The sequence below is a fragment of the Melospiza georgiana genome, chromosome 2 (assembly GCF_028018845.1).
Source record: "Melospiza georgiana isolate bMelGeo1 chromosome 2, bMelGeo1.pri, whole genome shotgun sequence".
NCBI classification, from domain to species: Eukaryota; Metazoa; Chordata; class Aves; order Passeriformes; family Passerellidae; genus Melospiza; species Melospiza georgiana.
Window position 1 is genome coordinate 53,439,706 of NC_080431.1, and position 26,188 is coordinate 53,465,893.

Sequence of the window (26,188 nt, forward strand, 5' to 3'; positions counted from 1 at the left end):
TAATGAATAGTGAAAAAGACATACTCAGCTGCCCTGCAGGTTATCCCACAGAAGGAACTTTCACATCTACTCCTTCGTAAGCACAAAATCCCTGCAAGCAAGGCCTTTCATGTGATTCAGTTAGTTGTGCACCCAACTTAAATGAGAATTTACTCTTGCATAACATTAAATACAGTCAGCTGCAAAAGCAGGCTCTTTCTCACCAACTCTTACCCTGCATTGGTGAGCTTGTGTAAGAGACACTAATCTTGCTTCAGAGCAGTAAGTAGGTAAGCTGGTTTTGATCACAGAAAAATAAATTAGTGGAAGTGTTAGTGAGCTTAGTAGTACCGTAAACATGAATGTAGAGGTGAACTCCCACGCAGCAGACCCTTTCCTTGCTAAAAGGTGGAGCAAACAGATGGGGAGAGCAAGAAAAAATGCACAAAATGAGAACAAAAAATTCAAAATACTAACAGCACCCCACTGGAGAGATCAGAACGCTGATTCGTACTTTCAGGTGCTGAGATTTCTCTGTTCATTGGTACTTCACAGCACTAACAGAAAAATGGTTTTACAGGTTTGAGCAGCACCTTTCTGAAGGCAAGAGCCTCATTAGAAGTAACTAACCAGCCAGGGAAATAAAGCTGCTTTCAATTTCCAGCACTTCACCTTCAGGCAAGGACTCCGTCTGCAAGTGTGAGGGTGGATTTAAACAGGAGCATCTCTTCTCACCACTCACTGTCTCTCCTCACAGTTCTAAGTGCTCTGGAAAGAAGCTTTCAGAGTGGAACAGCTGGTGGAGGTGGCAAGATGTTGGCACTGGGTGACACACTGGTGGCCTGTGTGCGCAGAGGGCAGGACTGCCCCATGCCAGATAGAGCTGCTTCCAGCCAGCCCCAATGGACACACCACAGAACAGGGCTGAGCGCCTCAGCCACGATGGTGATAGTGCTAAACACTGGATTTTTAGCAACAGAAAGAGCATGAGAAAGAGAAAGAGCATGAGAAACAGCAGCTTAAACACCAAGGTCAGTGAAAAAAGAGAAAGAAGAGGCGCTTTAGACACCAGAGCAGAGATTCCCCTGTAGTCCATGGAAAGAACCTCACATGAATATTTCCTGAAGGAACTACATCTTCCTGGAGAGCCTGTAGAGGAGCCGGTTTATCCTGAAAGATTGCAGCCCATGGGAAGGATCCACACTGGAGAAAAGGAAAAGCATGAGGAGGCAGGAGTAGAAGAAAGGAGCAGTTATGGACTGACAGCAACCCCAATTCCCCATCTGCCTTGCACCACTTGGGGCAGGCTATAAGGTAGAAAAATTAGGAATGAATATGCAAAGTTCAGCCTGGAATATGGGTGGGTGAGGCAAGGGAAAATTATTGGTTTAGTCTTTGCTTTTCACCACCCTACTCAATTTCTAATTTACAATGCATTTAATTTTTTCCAATTCAGGTTTGTGTTTTTATTTACCCATGACAGTAGCTAGCAAGTGATCTCCCTGTCTGTATCTCAGCCTGTGAGCTCTTCCATCTTCTTTTCTCCCTCTGTCCTCTTAAGGAATGAGGTGAGAGAGCAGCTGGGTGAAGTGTGAAGAGCACCTAGCAGCAGGCCAAGTTAACTCACCACAAGCTGTTGAACTGATGTGTTTAAAAGAAACTTAAAATTCACTGGTTCACAATAAGCATTTGCCATAACAATTTTAGATTAGCATCTGCCTAAAACTTGCAGACAAGTGTTTTCTATTTATTTTAGAGCTTTTCAGAGAACGATTTTGTACTTCACCACTTTTTCCCCATTTCCAAAATCAAACACAGGCAAAGACTTCCAACGCCTACTTACTATCTATACATTATCTGCAGAATTACAGAGATGAATCATTTTTACATGAAAAAATACAGTATTAAAAATCTTACATCCAAGGACAAAACATAGCAACAAAAGGCAGCCCAAAAAATTAACATCCAGTCTGTCACCATTAAGATGAAACTCCTTCAGGGTGAGTTTTCAATTACAATAATAAAAGTTGACATTTGTTTTTTTGTTTTTCTGGGTTTTTTTTATTTTACCCCCATAAAGGAGACATGCATTAAAAACAGTAATGTCTAAAACAACATTATTTAACACTTTATCATGCACCTGAAGATTTGGCTCTGAGCATCTTCTAAAGCCAGCAGTCAGGGGAACCCAGTTTCACTGGGGCACCAGTCATGGAGTTTCTGAAAGAGTCCTCCGAGCTGAGATCCGCAGACATTTGGGGCAGCCTCCAGACTTGAAGCATGCTTTGTGAAAGCATGTTTTGCACTCTGTTTATACATACAGAGTAGCATTTAGAGGAAAAAAATTAGAATTAAAAAAAATGAATCAACAGCTGTGTTCCTTGAATCGTGTTCTATCATGTACATATCAGCACAAAAGTAAACAGAAGCAGTGCAAGGCTGGGACAACCACCACCACTGTAATAATTTACACTGAATGCTGGCAAGATCTGATAAAACAGCTCTCTCATGCCTAGACCCAAAAAACAGCCTCCCCCATGGTCAGGCAAATGCCTGGTTTTTCTCTCTAAATCCACGGATATGAAACAGCTGCCACAAGCTGATTTTTGAGGATGCAGGCTGTCCATGGCTTCCAAATGCACATGCAGGTTTTCAAATATGCATGTTTTCAGTGAAGCTAGTTCTCAATGTTTCAAGTAAGTCTAAATGGTTTTATGCACCAAAATTCCCCCAAGGAAGAAAGAAAAGCATTCAGTCTGGAACATACCTGGGCACCTTTTACATTTGGCAGTCTGATATGGAAAGAGCAGGTCTGCGCTCTGACAGAATTCACAGATAAACCCCTTCGCTTGACAGAGCTACAACAACAGCAAAAGGGTTGAATTTAAATATAAGTAAAAATTATTTGGGAATGGCAGCAGGGACATTTCCTTACAGTAGCAGCTGCAAGGACACTAAAAGCCCTGTTTTTTCCTTACCTCGCAGCCATCTACATGAGAGCTGGAGGTCTTCAGAATATCTTTAAGAAGGGGCAGTAACTGCCCTCGTTTGATCTTCACCAGATCATCCAGTGAGAAGAGATGCAGCTCCTCTGTCAGATGGCTGGGAACCTGTTCAAATTCTTTCAGTACGCTGCAAAGAGAAATAAAACCAAAATAAAGTTACAAAAAGTTGTTTTTCAAGTCTCTTTCCAGAATAAGCATCTTTCACTTCTCTAGTCACATGGGGATTATACAAGGCAAGTTCCTGCTGTCTATCTCCCCTCCCAGTTTGAAATCACTTTAATAAAAATCGGAAGGTTTGGGATTTAGAATAAACTCTCTGCTTCAAACATGCATTCCTCAGGCTTTGGAGTTGCCATACACAGTTACCCCAGCAATCCTTAAATAATGTGTGTAAAGGGCTCTCTCCTGCCTCAGGAACAGTAGGCAAAATCCCAAATAGTATCTAATAAAATAAGCCAGGCTTATTTATTTGCTTTGCAAAGAGGACTTTGAGGGGTTTTATCCTGCACAGGTGACTACTGGGTGACACTATGCTTGTGCTGAGCAGGTGAACACTGAAAATAGAGCTATTGGTCTTTATCACTACTGCTTACTACTACTTTCATTTTAATATTTTTATAAAATAAATAGAATTGAGCATTATGACAGATTTCTGGGAGAAATCTTTAAATGCTCAAGGAAAACTCTTGTTAATTTAAAAAAGCCAACATATTTTTAAAGACAAGTATTCTCAGAGAGCTAAGTATCTTGGACATTTTAAGGAACAAGAACCTAGGAGAAACAGAACAGGAAAAAATACACACCTAACTAAAATGACTCAACATTTAAAACCAAACTATATTACAACAAACAGTTACCACATAAAACTTGTACTTCACTCAAATTTGCAGTGCAATAGAAGGCAGTTTTTTTATTAGAGTTCTCTAACAATCATATCAACTTATTGAAAACTGCACCCAAATGTCTCTAGAGAAGAAGGCTCTATAAGCACATAATGTACATTTTATTAAGCTATTTTTCATACATAATCACATTCCATACCTTTCAGCAAACCTGCATGTTTTCAAAAGCTTTTTTAAATGAAAAAGCTGTTCTTGCGCCTCCTAAAAGATGGAGGAGAAAAACAAAGCAGTTTTTAAGTCAAAAGCATTGCTTTTACATATTCCTAAGTGAGGAACACCACTATTTGAGTCTGCAACCCTTTCAAGTACACCAAGCCACACCTAAAAAAAGGGACTTTACACCTAGCATAGCATTAAACAAATGGATTTTCTAATGCAAGAAAGCCAAAAGCAGGCAAAGGCTATTTTTATTCCCTGACAAGTGAAGCAAGTCCTAATGCCAAAACTGGCTGCAGGTCTTGATGCATGCCAGACCCACACCTGTGTAAGAACAGGTAAGCCAGGCAAACTCCTCAGCCAAGAAGGGAACACCTGCCTACTTGCAATCTTCAGCAGAACACTCTTCCTGAAGCTGTAGGAGGTACAGCTCTTCCAGAAGGCAAAGGATGTTTCCCCAAATGGCCCACAAAATTAAGGAGTCATTCCAAAATTACAGAACTTTTCAAATAGCCAAAAGCCAGAAAAATGTAAATATTTACTGCTGGAGACCAACTCCCTTATATGTACTAAAACTGGAAAACACTAAGGAAACACCTCCCAAAGAAAACAGGGTTAAGGAGACCTCTGGCATAGGCTGGAAATGCCTCTTTCCTCCCTTCACCTGAGGGAAAAGAAGGCAAGTCCCAGAAGTGGTGATGGGATAAGTCAGAAAAAAACAACCCTCCTCCTTACCCCATACACACACAGGACATCCTGCCCTAAGGACGACTTCTTGAAAGTCTCAGACCCAGAAATTCCTAATTTAAAAAAATCCACACTTACCCTGACCCTGTCCATTTCTTTACTTTTTGTGTAGAGGGTTTTGTTAATAGATGACACATTGAAAATGGGTTGCTGCCATATGCTGTCCAGTAGGTGCTTGGAGAAGTTGCAGACATAGTATTTTTTGAAATCCCACTTTGAAAGTATTCGTGCAGGAATAGAAGACTGGGCATAGCTGTGGCAGCAGTCACAGAAGTACTTCCCCAGGTAGTCACAATAGCGGAGTCTCCTGATATATTCTGCAGGCAGAGAGCAATGAAATTCTGAGTATTTTAAAAACTTATGGGACATAACTCTTGTCTGTATGCCTAGTCTGTCTAAATAACTCAGATCTAGTGGAATGAAGCGAAAGGGATTTTTTTTGTTTTATTCTTTTCAGTGGAGGGTTTTATTATTGTGGTGAACATATGTACAAGACTTGTACTTGGCATAAGAACAGAAAGTTTTCCTCATTTCCATGTTTGTTCAACTGATTATAATTATCAACATAACATCTTAGAAAAACCCTGTTGAATTTAACCACAAAAGAAACACTATGTAAAATACACAACAAAAATACTTCCACCGATTTTGGAGTCATGTTGGTACAATACTTTTTCACATCAAGAGACTTGTGGGGTTTTTCCCAGCTATTACAGCATCTCCTATTTGCTCAACTTAATATGCCATCATAGATTGTTGATACTTTACAGGACCCCACAAATGCTGTTCCTGTGAGCTGACCCAGAGCGAGACTTAAGAGCCACTTCAAAGATTTCTTAGGTAAGTTCTGTTTGTCAGTTCTGTAAATCATTGTGCTTTCAAGCAGTTCTCACAAAGTATCAGGAATTAAACAAAAAAAACAAGAAAGTTTTTGTCATCAAGATCTAAAGAAACAAAAAGTTTTAAAAAGACACTCCAAAAGAAAAAAACCGCAGATTCCATAAGCTTGTCTACAGTCCCCAGAAAGAGACTTTTGGCAATGTCTAAATTGGCACAGGGAAAGAATTATTAAAAGAAACAACTGGACTATGCAAAACCAGAACTTTCCAGCCAGGAAGCTTGATTTTTTTTGTATAGTTTTTTTCTTTTCTGTTTTATGACTGTTATGAATTTTTGTGGTTTGTGAGAAGGATATCTATCAAGTATTGTATTCTGTATTGTATGAAAAATTCCAGACACCGGAAAGATCCCACTGTCTGCTTTACTATTGCAGGCACATCCAACAATGAGACTTTCCTTCTAGCTCAGATAATTTTAGAATTGTGGTACATCTGTGTTGGTGAGGATTATAGTCTGGTTAGAGTACTGATAACAGTACAAGTACTGTACTTATTAGGGGTTTCTTGCCAGTTTTGGTAATACTTACTGCTTTCTATCGGGGTTCCACAGCCAACACACGTGAAGTTTTGAGCAGCCACCACTGCATCTCTCCTGTACACAGAGGCAAAGAGTTAGACCATTCAGCACCCAAAAGACAGTTTTAATTAACATTATTCCAAAGTGCAAAAGAGCTAACACTGGCACCAGGGAGAACGTCCAACTCAGGAGCTGCCTCCTAACCCTTCACATGGAGAGATTCCCTAACACTTGTTGAAAGAACTAAATTATTTTCCATTTCTTAATGTGGCATCAGTGTCATAGGATTTGGAGAGGGGGAATTCACATTTCCAACTGAAAAAGCAACTGTACCTGCAGCAATACAGGGAACAGCCAGTTTGCTTACTGTCTGCATGTCACAGCATTTGATGCAGGGTGTGACAGCCATTTCCTCACACATGACCTGCTGCCTCCCCCCACTTTCTGAAAACCAGCTATCCATAAAATACTAGCAGGACAGCAGGGAAAGGCAAGAATATTCTCCAGGTAGTGTCACAAAATGAAATTCTCAGGAGCTAAGTACACTGCCACTGTAGAGTACGTGCATTATCACATGGAAAACTGTACATGCTGTGTTAATCAGGACGTGCCAAGAGAGGGAAAAAGAGGCCATCTGTTTTCCAGTGAGGCTGGTGACAGACACTGCAGAAGGCTGTGCCATGCACCAGCTCTAGACCTGTTCACAGATCATCTGCACATGCACTAGATCTGTTAATCACCCAAGCTCCTTCCATCAGACTTCCCCATGCTATACTAAATGACAATGCCCAGATTCCTCAAAATTGGAAGGATGAAGTCACTTACTTGACTGAAGGATGAATATTAAATATAATCTGTGATCTTGGTGGGGACCAGCCAGAAGATCCTCTCAACTTGGATATGATCTTTATTTCTTCAGCCAGATTCACACTGGACTCAAGTTCTCTTGGAATCTCTTCTTTCAGCCCAGACTATTGGGAAATACAAGCTCATTAAGATAACCAGCCCATCAACTGGACACATGTTAAATGCTATAGGAGATGTTTATCTCCCTTTATACTCCAGTATTTTAAAGTTCAGTTTTCACCTGCATGTAGTCCCCCCTCAAATTCCCTCATATCAGTCCCAGAAGAAAGCACGTCCTGATTGTTCACAACTACATGTTTTACGTGTGCTGAATTTTGCTGGAGAGAGAAGACATTTTCTAAAAATTTAGATAAAGTGAGCTAATAAACTGTAAGCACTCATGTGTATTTGTTTTCTTTTTTTTTTTTTTTTTTTTAATGTAGCTTCCTCCTTTCCCTAGCAGCAAAGCAGCTGCAGCGAGACCATGATTATTTGGGGAACTGAATAAAGAGCTCGTTGTTTTCAGATCAGACTCACTCTCTGCGTAGATGAGCTCAGGCAACCAGACAGCTGAACTGCAGAGTCTGTCTGCAACCAGTATTTTCTGAAAGCTCTGCACAACTCCTGGGCTGTTGCTTCAGCAGAATTGCAGCCTGGTTCAAAAGATGATCTGAAAGGTAAGGAATACTGTCAGTGAAAATTAGCAGCATGTGATCAGTATCTCCACTGCCTCCTCTGCACCCAGGAAAAGTTTTCTCCCATTCCTTCATTCCTACTCTTTTTCTTTGATACACCCAGGCCCTCGAAGAGGCACAGACACCACCCTCCAGCAAGACTAGGGGACCAGAGAAATACTGCTAAGCCAAGCACCAGAGACATTTGCTGTCAAGCAACATTCCTTCCCCTTCCTTGAGAGGGCCCAATTTACCACTCCCACAACTTTCCCTGCCCCAGCCAGAAGAACCACCAGAAAGCTGCTCCAGCAGAAAAGGTAGAGCCACAGGGCTATTGTAGTAAAGATACACACCTTTTATCAGGGGCAACAGACAGATTTTCAAGGTCTTCAAGTTCTGCAGTAAAGGAGAAAATTTTATCAAACCATTTAAGAAACAAAGCATCTCTTACTTAGCACTATTTTAAAAATACTTTCTGTGCTACCACAGTGTCAGTTTCAAATATATTCATCCTTCCAACACCCTTCCTGGATGTGGGAAATAACCTCAGCTCTGGCTGCAAAACAGGCATAAGGAGTCTTATCTCCTCTGCATATCCCTGACATGATGAAGAATATTCCCTAATTATTCCCTAATACCTTTGCATCCTATCATCACCATCAGCCTGCCTTCAAGAGCTGAAATGGTAAGGAGAGAATAAATGCCTGCTAGTCAAAGTCCAGACAGAAGTCACTCAACAGCACAGAGCCAAGAGAGGCCACATTAGCTATTTTGGACACTAACAGATGTTTAGAGACCCCAGTCATAAACATTCCAGTTAATGCTATAAACATGTTAGTAAGAGGTGAGATTAATGCAACTAAAGGACACACTTCATTACGTCTACATAGACACAATATGCTTGTGCCAACAAGGTGTTCACATTGGTAGTGTTAGTCTTGACTATGCTTATTGCTCTCAAGACAAATGTTTCCCCATTTACACATCTCAAAGTAACTCTTGCGACTAGGAATGTAGTTCTTTTGGGAGCTTGTCCTTCATTAGTAGATCAAGGAAAGATGAGAGGAAAAGATAAATCTCCAAGGCCAAAGAGAACAATAAAAAAACATTTGTTATCAGGAAAAGATAAAACAAAGGTTAAAAGTTGCACAGGCCACTTTTCAGGGTTTCTATTTCTGTATGTGTAAAAATCAGAAGCAAACCAAATGAAACTCAGGGTGTCCTAAAGAGAAGCAAAGCCCATGTAAGAGAACATAGATATTGTACTCTAGTCCTGAAGCAGAGGGAGAGGCTGCCTAAAAGTGAGTCAATCAGTTTCATTAGGAAATTATCATCATGTCCTAAATTCTCTCAAACTATGCTATAGCTGACTGAGGTTGTGCCAGTTTCACACCTTCTTCATGTATGTTCCTTTGGTTTAATTCTTAGACATAATTTTAGTCCATCTGTTGGGTTTGCATGGCAAGATTTTGGTAGCAGGAGGGGCTATGGCAGTGGCTTCTGTGAGAAGCTGCCAGAAGCTTCTCCCAGATCTGAGAGCCAATGCCAGACAGCTCCAGAGTGGACACACCACAGGCCCAGGCTGAGCCCATAGTCATAGTGGTAGTGCCTGTGGGATAACAGAGCCAAAATGGGAGGGAAAAAGCCCTGCACAGCTGCAGCTGGAGAGAGGTGTGAGAATATGTGTGAGCAACACCGCTGCAGACACCAAGGTCAGTGGAGAAGGAGGGGCAGGAGGTGCTCCAGGAGCCAGATCTCTGAGCTCCAGGGATTCCCCTGCAGCTCCTAATGCAGACCATGGTGAGGAGGCTGTGCCCCTGCAGCCCATGGGGATTAATGGGAGAGCAGAGATCCCCCTGCAGTCTGTGGAAGAGCCCAGGCTGGGGCTGGAAGATGCTGAAGGAAGCTGTGACCTAGAGGAAAGAAGCCCATGCTGCAGCAGGTTCCTGACAGGATGTGTGGGAAGCCTCAAGAGGTAGAGAAATCATAATAGAATTTTAGCCCAGGAAGAAGGGAGAGGTGTGGTGGAAGGTGCTTTAAAATTTAATTTCTCACTATCCTACTCTGATTTGATTGGCAATAAATTAATTTCCCTACCTTGACTGTTTTGTCTGTGACAGTTTTTGGTGAGTGATGTCTCCCTGTCCTTATCCAACCCCAAAGCCTTTTGTTCTGATTTCCCTCCCTTTCCAGTGGAGAAAGGAAGTGACAGAGTGGTTTGGTGATCACTTGGTGTCCAGCCAGGGTCAGCTCACCATACTCTCAAACCAGCAAGGATATTCTTTCCTAGAAATGAAATCCTGCAGCAGTCTGATATTTCTGCATGTGTTCTAATAAGGACCTACACATACATAACTGTTTCCATTTTCTCATGTTATTTCTCCTACAATAACATCTACTAAATCAAGAGAATTCCCAAACAATGGAATAGATTCAATGGAGCAATATATCTGTTTCTGCAGTTACAATTTTAAAGTCTTACCAATAATTACATATTCATCCTCTGAGTCACTGTGGCAATGAAATCTGGTAACCTCATGATGTGATGGTAGGCGCACTGGGGAGCTGAGAGGCAGCAAAGCACAGCCTGCCCAAGATAAGGATAAGATCAGTTAAACTTTTCCAGCATTTATAAGTAGCTGTAATTATGTTTACATTTTTCATCAATTGCCAAAACTTTAGCACATAGACTGCATTTATAGAGCAACTTTAATTGTTTTTATACATACGCAGAGCAGGCCAGTTCTTGGGAGTCTGTCATACAGTATGTCCCTCAGTTTCTCAGCCAGAATTGTGCAGAGATAAACCCAAACCTTTTATATTGCCAGTGGTCTCTCCCCTTTTCATGTCCAAGAACACCACTCATTCTTCCACAGAATTTATGTAATTTAGACTTTATGTCACTTCAGACTCATGATTCATCACTAAGATCTGTACTACTCAAGAGACTAAAACCCACTTAAAAATGCATGTGCTGACTCAAGCATAATAATGCCTGGAGTATTTATTATATATTACCTTAAACTATATGTGAATGAATACTCTGGGGAGTCTCATTCAAACCAATTGCACATTGGTTGCATTCCTCATCTGCATACTGCAGAAGCAAACACAGAAGGAAAGACACAAATGGCAAATACTACAAATAAAACAAATTTAGGCAGAGAGAAAAACAGCCAGCTACCGGCATGCTCTATGGAGAGTCATGCTTGGCTTGTGGCATTTAACCCTACATTTTAATTTTAATGTAAAATATTATCATAATTCATAAAACATAGGTGTGAACCACCTATGTGGTGGCAAAAGGAAATATGTGACCCACAGGAAAACACTTGTGGCATAATGATCCTCAATCAACCCAGCTCTCCAGAGACTCAAAGAAGGTGACAGAGGATATGGTTCCAAGCAATGCCCCAATGTGTTCAGTATTTTCTTGCACAGAAACAAACAGCAAAGGCTTTAAAACAAGGTTACATTCTAAATTAAGTAACTTGCCTTCATAACCACTGTCTGAAGAGGTAACAGAAGAATCAGACTTCTTCACTCCAGGGTAAGAAGATAATTCTGAGTCAGTGTGATAGCTGCCATCTGATCCACTTGTTTCCTCCACACCCCAGGACTCTGCTTGTTGTTGGCTGAGGATATTACATTTCATTTTTTCTAGTGATGCTATAATCATGTCTGCAACAAAGAAGTGTGCATTCTCCTGGACACGACATTGGAACACTCATTAGTACACAGCGCAGCTGATATTTAGTTAAGATGAAGTAAAATGTATCATTTTCCTCCCACACTTTTTCAACTCTATAAATAAAAATGTAAACCTGTCTGACCTTTTATTTAAACTCAAAAACACCACCCCAAGGGCAATTCAGGAACAATATGCAAAAGGCAACTGCCTAGATAATTGTTTCACCCTTGATTATAACATCCAATCTACTTTATCTTACCCATGTATTAGATAAAAATGAACCTGGTTGCATGACTAACTGGTGTATATGTATGTATTTCAGAGATGCAGTCTTCTAGTTACACTGCATTATTTAGTATGCAAGTAATCTATTTAATATGATTTAATTTCAAGTCAATGTGTATGAGCAATTTTGCACACAGGCTAGCTGGAGAGGGCCAGAAGTGACAAGTTTTGAATGGAGTGTAGATCTTCAGGTGGTGGGAAGTACAGGAGTTGGTAAAATGTTTTCATGTGTTAGGAGTTAGGGCAGTGAGGTGGGAAATATGCAGTGAGATTGCTTACATGGCCAATTCAACCCTACAGAGAAAGTCTGTGATAAGAGTAAGTGAGAACCTGGTTCCCCTGGGCTTCCCACTGCCTTAAATAAAAGGCAGCTGTTTCAAAGCTTCACTGTAGCATTTCCAAATCAGACAACACTTCCTTGTGATGTCTCTTGCCATCTTGCCTGCCCTGGTCACCCATCCTCTAGGAAAAGGGACCACTGAGACATACACACACACCTGGGGCTGCTTTCCTAAATCACTGCTGTATCCCTTGCTTTCTGAGTCTAACAGAGCATCCCACCACCCCACCTGAGCTACTGCTGATGGCCTGGGCACAAGTCCCACACCAGTCTCAGCTCAAAAGTGGATACATCATGGAGAGGTAGTTGTACTCAGGCACCAGGGTGGTAACCCAGAGACACCCAGGATACTCTCCATTGCCATGTGCAAACAAACTTACATCTAAAAAGCTATGGCAGTATCCAAGGCTAGAAATCCTTGAGTGCAGGATGATTAAAGCTTTAAAAAAGTGGCTTATGCTCAGAAAATTGTACCACTCAATATCAGTATTCATGATATCCCCTCAACTTGCATGGGAACTATGAAGAAAGACATCAGTGTTTAGGAATAGCTAAATCTTAATAAGCACAACAGACAGCACAGCTTTCTTACTGCTCACAGACAAATACATGTAGGCAACATTAATCTCAGCATCAGAATGCACCCAAGTCTCTGTGGGTGTTTGGAGAGACTTATCTTTTTCCTACCACTAATTAATATGACTTGCTTGGTGCCCAGTTTCCCCAGAGACAACTTTCAGTGAACTTCAGGAGCCCAGGAGTTTGCTATCCTTCCATTAGCAAAGAAATAATTTAAAAGCCTTTTTTCCCTTTGGGAGTTATCTCCTACTTTGAAGATAGAAGAAGTCTCAAGTTAGTGGCAGAACACAGCCTATCAGCATGCCCTGCTGATAAAAGCAATTATGAGCATATCTGAGAGAGCTGCATTGAAAAACATGAAGCAGAACACACAGACTCCTGTACTCAGCATGACTATCAGCTTTCAGCTCTGTTCTACTGATAGCTCCCTCACCCTGCAAAGCAGACCCAACTCAGCTGTGACACACCAACCTTCTCATTTCTGTCCTCTCCCACTAACATCAGTGGAAAGTCCCTTTAAGATTATCTGACCCATTTCCTTCCTGGCACACAACTGCAACTGCAGGACCTACTGACACCACAGGTACCTTAACTTTCAGTCCTAAAGTTGAAAGAGATTATTTCACAAGCTGAAAGTATTTGAAATTTAGTGGGTTTTTGTTTGGTTGGATTTTTTTTTTTTTTTTTTTTTTTTTTTTTGTTCTTTGGATTTATTTTAAAGGCAGCCTTGCTCATAATTAAGCTTTTGCTATCTTTTAACTTGTAATCACATCAGCCCCCAATCTCTGCACAGTAGCAGTAGCTGATAAGATCTTTATTCACTCAACACTCAGATTGTGGTTTCTAATCCAGATACCAGCTCACTGATCTCCTGGTGTCTGAAAACTAATTACTTTTGCTTTAGGTCCCACAATAAAGATGGAGAAACATTGTCTCCTTTTTGAAACACCTTTCATAAAAAGCAACACAAAAAGCTAGTTCAAGTTCATTGAGTTTTGGTGTGTGATTAATTGAGTGGATTTTGTTGTTTGAAATGTACCATATGGATGTTGAGAGCTTCAAACCAAAGGCAGAACTTGCTCCTCTGGTAAAACCAGTGCTGTGCACAAAGATGGTGATTACCTCTGGGGCCCAGGACATGGGACCACATGCACACAGTCCAGCAAAAAAATCCCCTTTTCTAGGCACATTTTTAAAGCTCTTTTATATTAAATCCTACTCATTACAATCCATTAACCCCTCTTTTTCCACTGTTGGAAAAGATTAACATTTAGCACACAGAGTTACGTGTGACAGCTTTAACTCCTCATCTTTAGCTCTATTTACAGGCCTGAGTGGACTGCCCTATCTGGCAACACACTAAGACTGTTTGAGGCCCTTATGAGAAACTGCTTGAATTACTGCAGCTCTTAAGAGTTATTGGTATCCATACTGTAACTCTTTGACAAAAAAATCTCACATGCTTATCATCAGCACACACAAAAAAAACCCCATCCTCTCCCCATCTTTTGATAGTAAAAGCATGAGGTAAATCTTATACATACACATGCATGCAGCTGCAAGAACTTCTATGTAACATATTCTAATATAACTTTAAAGTTACTAATGTAAAGTTTGCTTTCAAGGAATGTGTGGGCAAATGATGGAATGAAAAGCAGAAACATACATTGTTCCAGTACATATTTCCATTACTTAAAAATAATTAAAATATTTAATAATTGGGTCAAGAGTAGAAGGCAAATTATGAAATAGGCATTTTATGTTTGTAGATTCACCCATAGAGGGCAAGAAGAGGGAAAATAGAGTATTTGTAAAGATTAGTACATCTATCAGGAAGTTCTTTTATTGAGAAACACCTCTCATCATTTGGTTTTGCCATAGTAAAACGTAAAAACCATGATGATGATAGTACTTGATGTCCTCACCTTTTCCACATCCTCTGGAAGCATGCACACGTCCTGCAGTGAACGATTCAAGGGTACAGCACTTATATTCAAAGGAGAAGTAGAACCTGAGGGTATAACAAGAACTTTTATCAGTTACTTTCTCTGCAGCTCCCACGATGCATGCTGGGACTTCCAGAAAGCAAAGCAAGGGTTTTTCCCCAAAACTGAACACCACTGAGGCTGGAGGCTATGGTAGAAGCTAAAGCAGAGAAAAATGTGAGAAACACGCTGGCATTTGACCTATTCTGGCAACATGAAGCATGAACATCAACTACCAGAGAAACACAGTTTAAATGCTGTGCTGTGACAGCAGCACTGCGCTCCCACACCAGCTCTCTCCAAGCTACAGCCTGAGCTGCTGGGGACAACCACAAACAGAACCTGAGGCTGGATTTGCAGCGATGCTCTGCAGTGGGTGACACAGCCAGCTAACACTGCACTCTGCTCCTTCCTTCCCAGCTCCTGGAAGAAACACAAATCCCACTGCTGTCTGCACATGCAGAGAGATGCACCTTAAAAAATTCCCCATACCACTGCAAACACTAAGTTTGGAAAACATTTTGCCATTATGTTTCCATACCCCGAGGAAATGTCCCTCCTGCTTCCAAATGCAACCCATACTGAATGGTACTATGTCCAACTGTGGCATTAGCCACAGTATTTCTCCCCAGAATTGCAGTTTTTTTTCTCCTGGTAGTCTCTGATGAGTATGTGAAATAAATTTTATCTCTTTTTCCCCAATAAGAACTTTTCACTGTACAGCAGAGAACACGTCACGTTTTTACTGGGGCTTATTACCTCTTCCTGGACCTTGAACTCACAGAGTTTCTGTTTCACCCTCATGATGTTCACAGGATAAAACAGACCGTATGTGCTAGAAAAGGGCCACCACACAGACACCATTTACACACTTTGCAAACAGCACACTTAATCAATGGCTTTTTATTTTTTAAAAAACGCCCCTCCTAAATTGGTTTAAAAGCCACAGGCTAAAGAGCTCCCACAAAATATGATCATAATTTATGTAAAACTTTTCTCCAACTGAGGGACACTGACTCTCAGGCCTGGTTTGGATTATTTATGTTGCTGTACCTAGAGAAACCACATTATGCTGCCCTGACCATCGATGACATCAGGCAGTAAAGTCAACACGGCACTTGAGCAGAGCGACACAGATGGAGAGTTTTTGTACAGAATTATTAATACCTCCATTGTGTACACCATGAAGGAAAACCAGAAAGGCTGACAATGTGACTTTTCAAAACACATTTAATGGCCTAATTAAGTTATTTTCATACCTACCTGATGATTCAACTTACTAGGTAAGCTCTATAGCTTGATAATAGACTACATTCTCGTCAGTTAAGATAACAAATACTACTCTCTAAACTAAAAATAATAAGCAGAAATAAGGAAATGGGAAAATTATTCCTTTCTCTTTAAAACATAGGACCCAATTCATCTTAAATATAATTTTGAAGTCTAATGGGAGCTCTCTCCTTTGCTTACCTCTTGCATCCCACTTGCATCATTAAGTAAAAAAAGAGTGTAAAAAAAGCACAGGGAAGGAGCCCAGCACATCAAGCAAGGGGATGCAACTCTGGGTCTGATGCAGAAAAGTTATCTGGTTGCCCTTCTGCTCCTGAGCACTGTTGCCTGAGGCTGCTGGGGCTGGGGAAAGAGCCCTAAGAGCCAGAGAAGGAAGTGACTTTGATGTACATAGAGGTTAAAAGCAAGAACAAGCTTGTGAACTCAGTGACACACCGGCCACAATAAAGCCCCCAGAAAACACTAAACTCAGTCACAAACTCTTCACTAACAGTGACAGAGCCTTTTCAAAAGGTTGAATAAGGGCCATTCTCTGGTAGCCTCAAACATACGAACACAGCCTAGTAGGAATTTCAGGGGACCAGCAGAAAATCCCACTAAACAAAAATTATATTCCACTGAAGAAGAAATTTTGCTAATTGAAGTGATATTACATAGTTTTCTTGTATCTTGTGCATCCCTCAGCAATTCTCCTGTGAGAAACCATCACCTCTAAGACAGCAAGTCAGGAAATCCTATTTTGTAATTCCTGCACTCAAATTAGGCATTATATTTCTTGTTTTTCATTTTGCTATTCACTTTTCACATCCTCATAGTACCAGACAGTGCAGGAGAGAATGAGATCTCATTACCCAAGCTACCCAGTAGCGAGTCAATGGCTAAAAGCAACAAGGAATGAAGAAATGCAGAAGTTTTCACTTTGTACAGAAAAGGCCTGAGTGTAAGGCAGACAGAACATACCACATCACGAAGTGTCTATCAGGATCCTGCCTCCTATGAGGAATATCTTTTAGTAAAATCAAGGATGCTCTTCAATCACCTGGCTGCCACATTCCTTGCTCCCTTTGTTTTGGAGAGCCAGCAGCACTAGTACCTCAACACAAGCTTGTGACACATCCGCTCGTGCCAGAAGGCCGAGTCACACACGATGTATTTGTTCTCCTACACGTGCCTCGCTGACCCTGAGAGCCTGGGCTGTGTTTTCCAGAGCCAGCTCTCCAAACACGTGTCGCTGGCCTCAGCCAGCCCCAACTGCCGGGTGCGGTTTCCTTCTCCCTGCTGGGCACTTCTCGAAGGCACGGAGCCAATGCAACACCCAGCAGAAGGAAACAGCCACAATCATCACATACTGGCTGATGACAGCAGCCTGTCCCAGATGACAGAGGTGTTACTAAGAGCACACAGTCCTGCAGTGGCATGTGCCTGTTTGAGACCTTGCTGCCAGCTTAGACCTTGGAGGAGTTCTGGGTGAATAGCTAGAAAGGATCAGAAACTGGAAGTGGAGGTCAGTGGAGTGTCACCGTCAGGACTACTACTGACCAAAGGAAGAAGAAAAAAACCCAAATCGAAACAAACCAACAAAACCCAGACATTGTATTATTCTTTTATAATACAAAGGCAGGATGAACACTCCCTGCTCTTTGCCTTTATTCCAGCAGAAAAATCTGACCTCAGCTGCAATATTTTTATGAGGCTCATAATCTATCATCATGGAATCATAGAGGGGTTTGGATTGGAACACAAGTGGAACATCACCTTGTTCCAAACCCCTTGCCATGGGCAGGGACACCTACTACACCAAGCTGCTCAAAGATCACTCACTAGACCAGGTTGGTCAGGACCCCATCCAACCTGGCCTTGAACACTGAAAGGGATGGGGCATCCACAACTTCCCTGAGCAACCTGTGCCAGTCCCTCAGCACCCTCATAGTAAAAGATTTCTTTCAAATATCTGGTCACTTTTCCTATTTTTTAAGGCTCCCTCTAAGTACTGGAGAGCTGCTACAAGGTCTCCCTGGAGCCTTCTCCAAGCTGAACAACCCAAGCTCTGTTTTCATAGGAGAGGTGCTCTGTCCACCTGAACATCTTTGTGGCCCTAAGCTGAGTCCTTAAATACCACTAACATCCTTTATAAACAAACCCAAAATGCTTCATCTCGCTGTACCAAAGGCTGCTCCTGTCAATATTAGGTGTTAAACAGGAGGGGACTGTTCTGCTGCCTCAGCCATAGGGCAGGGACCCCAGCCTGCAGCCCAGGAAGGCTGGCATACCTCATGGAGGCCCCACAGCCCCAAGGCCAGGCCAGCTGCTCCCCCAGCCATCTCAGGGACAGGTGCTGAACTTTCCCACTGAACAGCTCCTCACCTACACTGCCCAGAACCCCCTGACACTGCAGGGACAGAAGGCACCCTGCTCAAAGGGCACCCTCTGCTAGCAGCCCTCAGCCAGTCCTCTTCACAGACAACACAAGGGATTATCCATATACCTGGAAACTGGTGAAAGGTATAAAGAACCTGTTTTACATCAGATGGGGGTTTGTGTCTCCAAAACCTCAGGGCACTTGCAAAGGAGAACAGGAAGAACGGTCCCGCTCCAGAACAAGTCAATTTAGTCATAATAAACTGGATGACAATGCCCTACCTCCAAAACCCCAGAATCCAAGGATTTCCTCTCCTCCAGCTGCTGCCAAACACAACACAATACCACACACGCCAATGAATCACTACCCAATCCATGCTATCTGCTGTTGGGAAAAGGGTAACAGTGAAGACAAGATAAAGTTGGTAGAAAGCTCATCCAGTGGATGTTCTACATTTCTCACAGCTCAGCAACTTCTACGTTTTACCTAAGCTGCATATTACAAAAGCATTTCTGCATCCTGAGACGCCTACTGCAAAAGCGTAAGCATCTCTCATTTCACCAACCACCCCTCAGGTTCTCCTTGGTTTTTAAGCTCTTTCTCCCCTGTCTTCTATTTTGAGTGACAGCATCTGTCTTATTTGCAATCCCCATAAATAAGGCCCACTTCAATTACACCTCTTGGCAGAGATCTTACACCAAAAATGCAGCTGTAAAGTTACCTGTTGGATTGACTTGCTCGGACTGGGAAAGGCCACTGGGAGAATCGCTCTCGCGGCTGCTGAGAGGCACAGGCTCCACAGCACGAGGGTATTTCACTAGATCTGCTTTACCAACAGCTGAATCTGAGAGCAACCTTGTGAAAGCCAAGTCTCTTTCAGGGGAGGCACAAGATTCTTTTCCAGAATGCAAAACAGCGGATGTGACGGTGCCTCCTGTTAATGTCACCTGGGTAAAGCAGTCACGCTTCAGAGGGGACACGCTTGAAAGAGTGAAACCATTTAAGGAGGAAGCAGCAGGATCTCCATCAGCATAATGGGGACAAGGGAAAGTATCCAGTAAAGGTTTGGGGGAATCACAGTCTGAGTTGTTCCAACATGCCCGGGGCCTGGTAAACCGGATGTCCGTTTGTGTACAGGCAGTGCTGTGATGTGCAGAATCGCTGTCGCTGTCATCGTGGCTGTCCCCAGTGCTGCTTTCTTCCCACTGCTCCACATCACTGTCAGGATGCTCAGCTCCCTGCATTGTGCTCTGCTTCAACACCAAAGAGGGCTTCAAACCAGATGCATTTAAAACAGACATGAGGATGTCTTTGATAGCTTCAGCACTGCCTGGGTATGATCCAAAACTTCCAGCATGTCCAATCACGGCTGGCCTTGAAGATTCATCTGTTCAGAAATTAGAATAAAACAAGAGGTTAGGAAACAATACTAAGAAAAGATTAATACACAACATTAATAAAATGCATAGTATTTTTTACACAGGTGAGAAGACAGGACAGCTGAATTCACTCACCACTTGCTGCTGCCTCTTCCTGCAAAAAACCTTTTGCTTTCTGCACTCAGGAAGCAATTCTCTCATTGATAAAGACTAGGTAATAAACCAACAGTAAAGTACTCTGCTGCTATCCAAACACAATCAGCTACGACTTTATTGGTGACTGATTGTCAGTGTGCTCAAAAACATCACTGTTCTACAAAACAGGGTAACAAAACTATTACTAGTACAGGTACTGATCCTATTGCCAATAGAAGGGAAGATTACATTATAGTAAGTCACATGGAAGATCAATAGAGCAGAAAGAGTAACAAAAACTACACTCAGTAATACAAGGTCAATGTGCTTGTGTGTTTCAGTTCAGACTGGAAATGGCTAAAGTAAACTTCAGTCCCATTACTCATGGGGTGGCAACACTTCGCCAAAACCATAACAAACTTAGCCCTGTCACACCAAGATCATTAGAATGCCTCTGAAAGAATGAAAAGCACTGCCAAGGTCCTATATGATCTACTGCAAAACTCAGTTCAACAGAAAATGGAAAAAATGCTATTATGGCAGACGTAGCAACATTAGCAGGACCCAGAAGCGTGCACCACAACCAGTAGCTTTTGAAGAATAAACTGAAGTCCTGTACCTTGAACAAAACAAACAAAAAACCCAAAAATAAACAAAAAAAAGCCTCAGAGGAACTGCCATAATCCAAGTAATTGAGAGCTTAGACACAAAGTCTATGTTCAAGAAGAAACCATTGTCTACAGCAACACAATGAAGTTAATAACAATCTCCTTTGGGGAAGATAAGTCAGTTGTAAAATTCTAAGAATAGATACAATCAAGAAGAATCATTTCTAGCACAAAGAACTCCTAGTTAGGACCATAAGGATTGTTAAACACTGCTGGTGAGAAAAGGAAAAAGTCTTGCAGACTCCAGACTTTGCCCAGAGATTGCTCTCCTTGGACATATCTCATTGGAAAACAGTAAACTTCTCCATAAGTCTCTCACCTGGAAGCCTACATGCACACAAACAACATGATAAGAAAGTTTACTAAAGAAGGGATCAAAACCAAAACAAAAAAATCCAATGTATTTTGGAACAGCAAGTCCATATAAAGACCAGTGCTCATCAAGAAAAAACTGAAAAAAAAAATATCATCATATATAACCAAAACTGCAAGAGCTGCTAGCAAAACTAACCTAGTAAAGCCGGGTCAAAACCACCCAGAGTATGTCAGTAATAGGGATCAGTCACCTGCCACTTACTAGGACAAAGCTCTTGCAGAAATAGAACAAAACTGCACATTTTACTGGCTGCACTTGCAAACAAACATCTTGCCAATGTAGCCAGCCATGGCAATATAAGGACAGGAATGGGAAAATTAAAACTAGCTGACTTTCAAACAAATACATTTCAATCTTTTCAGGGAAAGATAGACACTTTAGAAACTAGTGAAATTTCAACTGCACAGGAATACCTAAATTTGGGCTGCAAACATCATCTTCTCTGTGCAAAACATGTAGTGTTACAACAAAAAAATTGTAAAATTTTATGAGCTGAAAGAGGCCTCACAGATCAACCCCCTGCTGTAGGTGGGGACACCTTCCAGTACACCAAATTGCTCGGAGTCCCATCCAACCTCACTTTGAACACTTAAAGGGAGAGGGCATCCACAGCTTTTCTGGGCAACCTGATCCACCTTCACGTGCAAATGTCAGCATTAACTAAAACAGCCAAACTACCATTAAAAGGCAAAAAGCACCCATACTTGCAAATTGCATAATGTATTTTGATGTTGTACCACCCTCAAAGCCAATAAGCAAGTAACCTCTTCAAACAAACTAAACTTGTTTAGTATACACAAACACCAATGGCTTTTGCTAGCACTACAAGCACCAGCAAAACTCCTGAGGGAGGCAATTTGGGACAAACTGGCATTACCTGAGAGAACAGAGATTTGAGGTGTTGGAGCCAGGCAGCTAATCCTCACAGAGGGATTTGAAGAACACGCCGAGTCGGTGAACGCCACCTTTAGGCTTTCGTGGTTTAACTATAACGAGAACAGAGAGGCAGACAATTTGGTTATAAGATAACAGCACTCTGCTAATGATACCCTCAGTGTCACAGTCATCCCAGCAGGAAGAACACTTTTCTGAAGCCTGCTGACAGTCACCTAACCACTGCCTACATTTCTGGCTGCCTGGAAATCTCCCCAGAAGCACACACTGTCTGAAGAGCACTCACATCTCAGCTCTGCATCTCTCATTTCACTCCAGAAGGCAGGTGACCAAAAGAAACTCTCCACAGCAGGAGGATTAAGCATGTGCATAAGGCACAAATGAAACAAAATGCTGAATAGGATGCCTGTGTATCTACCAAAACAACAGCAATGGAGTGGAAAAGAATTCAAGGAACCAGCAATCTGTATCTGGAAGTATTGCCCGTTTTAGATGTATACAAATTATAAGCTAAATCTTTGAGGATCCAACTCCACAAATATCTGACCCATGTGCTGCTTTATCTCCCAGCTTTAACAACTGGGAGCAAGTGTGGTCATGTCACCTAAATTGATAGAACACAGTACATGTGGTTCATGTCAGCAACGTGACTGACCCAGCATAATGCAAGACGTGACACAGATAGATAGTACTCGACCTGGCACAGGAGCCTGCCAGTATAAGCTGACCAAAATTTTGAATGCATCTGAACTGCCTAAGCAGGTTTATACCAGATCAGCACTTCACTTTTTGCAGTCACAATGCTTCCAATTCAGTATTTCTACCCTCAAAGCTGGATTTACCATACTGTCAAACCACTGTAAGCTGAACCAGGGAAACAATTTAGTGCCAATTTCAACAAGAGGCTCTGATACACTCAGGACAGAAAAGCAACAGGTATCCTCCCTAAGCTCATAAATTCCTTGTGAAGATCTAAAATTTGTCCCCCACCTCCCTGCTGCCTCAAGTATGTGATGGACCTGCAGAGCACATCACAGAAACCAGGGAAATGAAAGAGATGCCTTGCTCCCACATGCACATCGTTAAAACGCACTTAACCAAGGTGTTGTGCCTTCCCCCAGATCAGTGAGAATGTCTGCACACTGAAGCACGACCAGGACTCCTCTCACCCTCCCCTGAACTCTGTGTTCCCATAAAAAGAGAAGGTAGTTCCCGTAAAAAGAGAAGTTAAGGTGTGCTGTCCTCGGCCACCCCAGGCTGTTGACCTCTGCACTTCCTACGTGGAGCAGTGAGGTGACTCAGAGTACAGCTTTGTCCAGATACCCTTCCTTCAGACTCACGGAAAGCAGAAGAAATTAAAACCCACAGAGAATTTCCCTTTTAACTGAAGAATAATGTTTCAAACCAAAAACAGTATGTTCAATTGAAAATATTTAGCATTTGATTATGCCAGTGCTTAGAAAAATACTCTTTTCAGTATCTGCTAGTGTTTTCTATTTGCCCCCCGCCCCGTACTTCTTTAGAGAAACTGGCATGTAGGCAGGCTTTATATACATAAACATCATATGGTCAAAACTGTTTTTAATACAATTAACAAACTCTCAGCAATTAACAGATTCTACCTCTTAGGATGCAAGCATCCCAACTGCCCAGCAAGATAAATACAAGTGCTTTATCAGTAAGCATAGCTGTTAAGGGTGCTGAGTTTTAAGACTTTTATCTTTGTTTTTAAACAATGCTCCCATCTCTCAGCTCTTATCGAACGGTGTGAGAAATCAGGTACAATTTCCATTTACTCTCCAGATGCTACGATTTCAACTAAATCACAGGGAAAAAAAAAGCCACCTAACTGTCCCCTCCAATAACAGCAAAAAAAAAAAAAAAAAAAAAAAAAAAAAAAAAAAAAAAAAAAGGCGATTAAAGAGCAGTGATAAGGAAATACAACAACAGAAGCACAAGGAAAGCACAACACACGGCCATAACAAAACAAAACAAAACAAAAAAAAAAAAAGAGAGACAATTTGACATCTTCCTACTATAAAAGAAGTCCGTCTTTTCCTCCCCCACCTCAGTATTGGGACTGTGGTTCCCAAGTTAACTCTACCAGCATTTAAAAATAACTTACTACATCCACTGAAACTAAAAGCTGGTTTTTGATCCAAAACCCCGCTGAGCTAAGAGCACACTGAGCCACCATTCCGAGGTCTCCCTTGCCTCACCTTCTCAGAGCAGGGGTGTTTGAAGACTTCTGTTCTGCTGAAGCTGGCGAGCGCTACTGCATGGAGAGACATGATGGGAAAGCTTTCATTTTTCGGTGTAGTTAAGTACCTGGAAGCAATAGACAGAATTACAGTCACCACTACGTTATCCGCGCTTCTCCATCTGTTTTGCAGACTCCACAGTTAATATTCTGAACTATTTTCCCTCCCGACTTGGCACGCTTAGAGAAGCTCACCGAAAAGCAGAGCTCAGCAACAATGGAAATGTGCTTTAAAAAAGCGCCTAACTCAGGGACGGGGGATCGTTTGTTTGCCTGTTTGCTTTTTAAGCAACACAACAGAAAAGCCTTCCACATGCATAAGAGGAAGATTACTGATCGGTGGTCTTTCACAGTAAAAGGAGGAAGAGAGGGAGCGGAGTGGGCACAGCGAGCTCCGCGCTCCGACTCTGCAGCAGAGGCTGCACCGCCACGCCGGGCGCCGGCCAGGGGCAGGGGGGCAGCGGCGATGGCAAACGCCGGCGATGTCCCTGCTCAGGGCAGGGCTCTCTCTGCTGCCATCACGGCTCGGCAAGCGCTGAAGCCGGAGGGACACCCCGGCACCTCCCGCCGCCCCAGCAGGCACGGACCGCTCTCCCCGCAGCCCCCGGCCGCGCTCCCCGCTCCCACCTGCGGCCGCGGCTCCAGCGCCTCACGCCCGCCCGGCCGCCGCCGCCGCGCCGACGATGCTGAGGCCGCCTCCTGCCCGCTCCTCGTCCCTCCCTCTCGGCCCGCCTACCCTCCCTCCAGAGGCGGGGCCCAAACCGAACGACGCCGAACAAATCTTAACAGCGAAAAAAGCGGCTGCGGAGGAGTAGCGCCGTGGCTTTGCGCTTGTCCGGGTTGGAGAAAATGAGGCTGAGGGCCGGCGACCTCGTTGCTGTCTACATCTTCCTGAGGAGAGGGAGGGGCTGAGCTCTTCTCGCTCGGCGACAGGACGCGTGCGAATGGCTCAAAGCTGCTCCTTAAGTTTACACGGGACACGGGGACTGTGTCTTTGCGGAGAGGAACGGCGATCCTGGAGGTGGTCAGTACCCCAAGGCTGTCCGTGTTTGAGAAGCATTTGGACAACGACCTTATCAATATGCTTTAACTTGGTCAGCGCTCAGTTACTCAGGAAGTTGGGCCAGGTGATCACCTTAGTATCGCACAACCAAACAAACCCAAGAGGAGTCAAGTGGGAATGAATGGAGGGTGTTCTCTCGGTCGGTGTGAGCTGGGGTGGAGTACAGTGAAGCTTCCAGGAAACATATGGAGAGCAACTCAAGGATCAGCTGCACCCGAGGACTTGCTAACTGGCTGATTAGAAGTGCCAGGTCCATTCTCACTGAGCTTTTGGAAAAGAATTGAGCCATCTGCTAGGCTGATCTACGGAGCCAGCTGCCCTAGCAGGCTCAAAACTAGCAGGCTGTAGTTCCTAGTGGCCAGTCTGAGCTAAAAATAAAGTGAAGGAATGCTGAGCTGTATTTGTGAAGCTAAAAAATTGCTGATTGTTCATAAAGAGCAAAAAATATGTGCAGGAACTTAGGAAATAGCAAATCATGAGGAAGTGGGAAGGAGAGAGAGTCCAGATGGTACCGTGCAGAAATAAGTAGAAGCAGTAAATAGAATGTAAAACAGAGCTGCAGCTGAAAATGTGGCTTTCAGATGTTCTGCAGTAATTGTCTCCTTTTTAAGCACAAATGATGACTGAGCCAGTAAATGGGACAGTGGAAATGGGCTGTGGAAACTTAGGAGGAGCTGCTGGCCACGCTGCACAATTGCCTGAATTTCGTCTGGATGAGACTCTATGTAACCCTGATCTCATCCAAGATGGCCCTGCTTATCCCAGGGGGGTTTGGTTAGATGTCCTTTAAATGTCCCTTCTAAGACAAGCTATTCTATGATTCTGTGTTATCCATGGTGTGAGTTTCAAAGTCCCAGATACAGAATGGTAAATTCACATTATTATTTGTAAAAATAAATTATACTTTGGAGATGTATTAATGTCAGGAAGAGCAGGCAGTGAGATGGAAAGGTTATAGATTTATTTGTAATTTTTACTAAAGCCTGGGAAAAGATGTAGCTAGGGAATTTGTGGTTTATTCCCCTAAAGTTTTCCAAAATCTTTACAGGAAAATAATTATACAAATGAAGAAAACTAAGTATGTCTGAAAACAACACAACACCAAAAAAAACCCCAACCGTGGTAGCATTTTCACATCCATTTAGTGCTTTTTTCCCCC

At 42.6% G+C, this 26,188-nt stretch overlaps 1 protein-coding gene across 1 annotated transcript; it reads right to left on the minus strand.

Annotated features, from left to right (window-relative positions):
• Positions 1 to 1,779: 1,779 nt before the first annotated feature.
• RUBCNL (rubicon like autophagy enhancer) lies at positions 1,780 to 24,657 on the minus strand. The gene is made up of 16 exons (XM_058045728.1): positions 24,594 to 24,657; positions 23,926 to 24,034; positions 21,690 to 21,798; positions 18,976 to 19,641; positions 14,546 to 14,631; positions 11,221 to 11,431; positions 10,208 to 10,312; positions 8,079 to 8,121; positions 7,589 to 7,721; positions 7,031 to 7,176; positions 6,216 to 6,280; positions 4,868 to 5,106; positions 4,026 to 4,087; positions 2,958 to 3,111; positions 2,747 to 2,837; positions 1,780 to 2,286 (listed from the first exon to the last, which is right to left on the minus strand). Exons 2-16 carry the CDS (start codon positions 23,995 to 23,997, stop codon positions 2,189 to 2,191), a joined length of 2,280 nt encoding a protein of 759 aa, XP_057901711.1. The 5' UTR covers positions 23,998 to 24,034; positions 24,594 to 24,657; the 3' UTR covers positions 1,780 to 2,188.
• Positions 24,658 to 26,188: the final 1,531 nt, after the last annotated feature.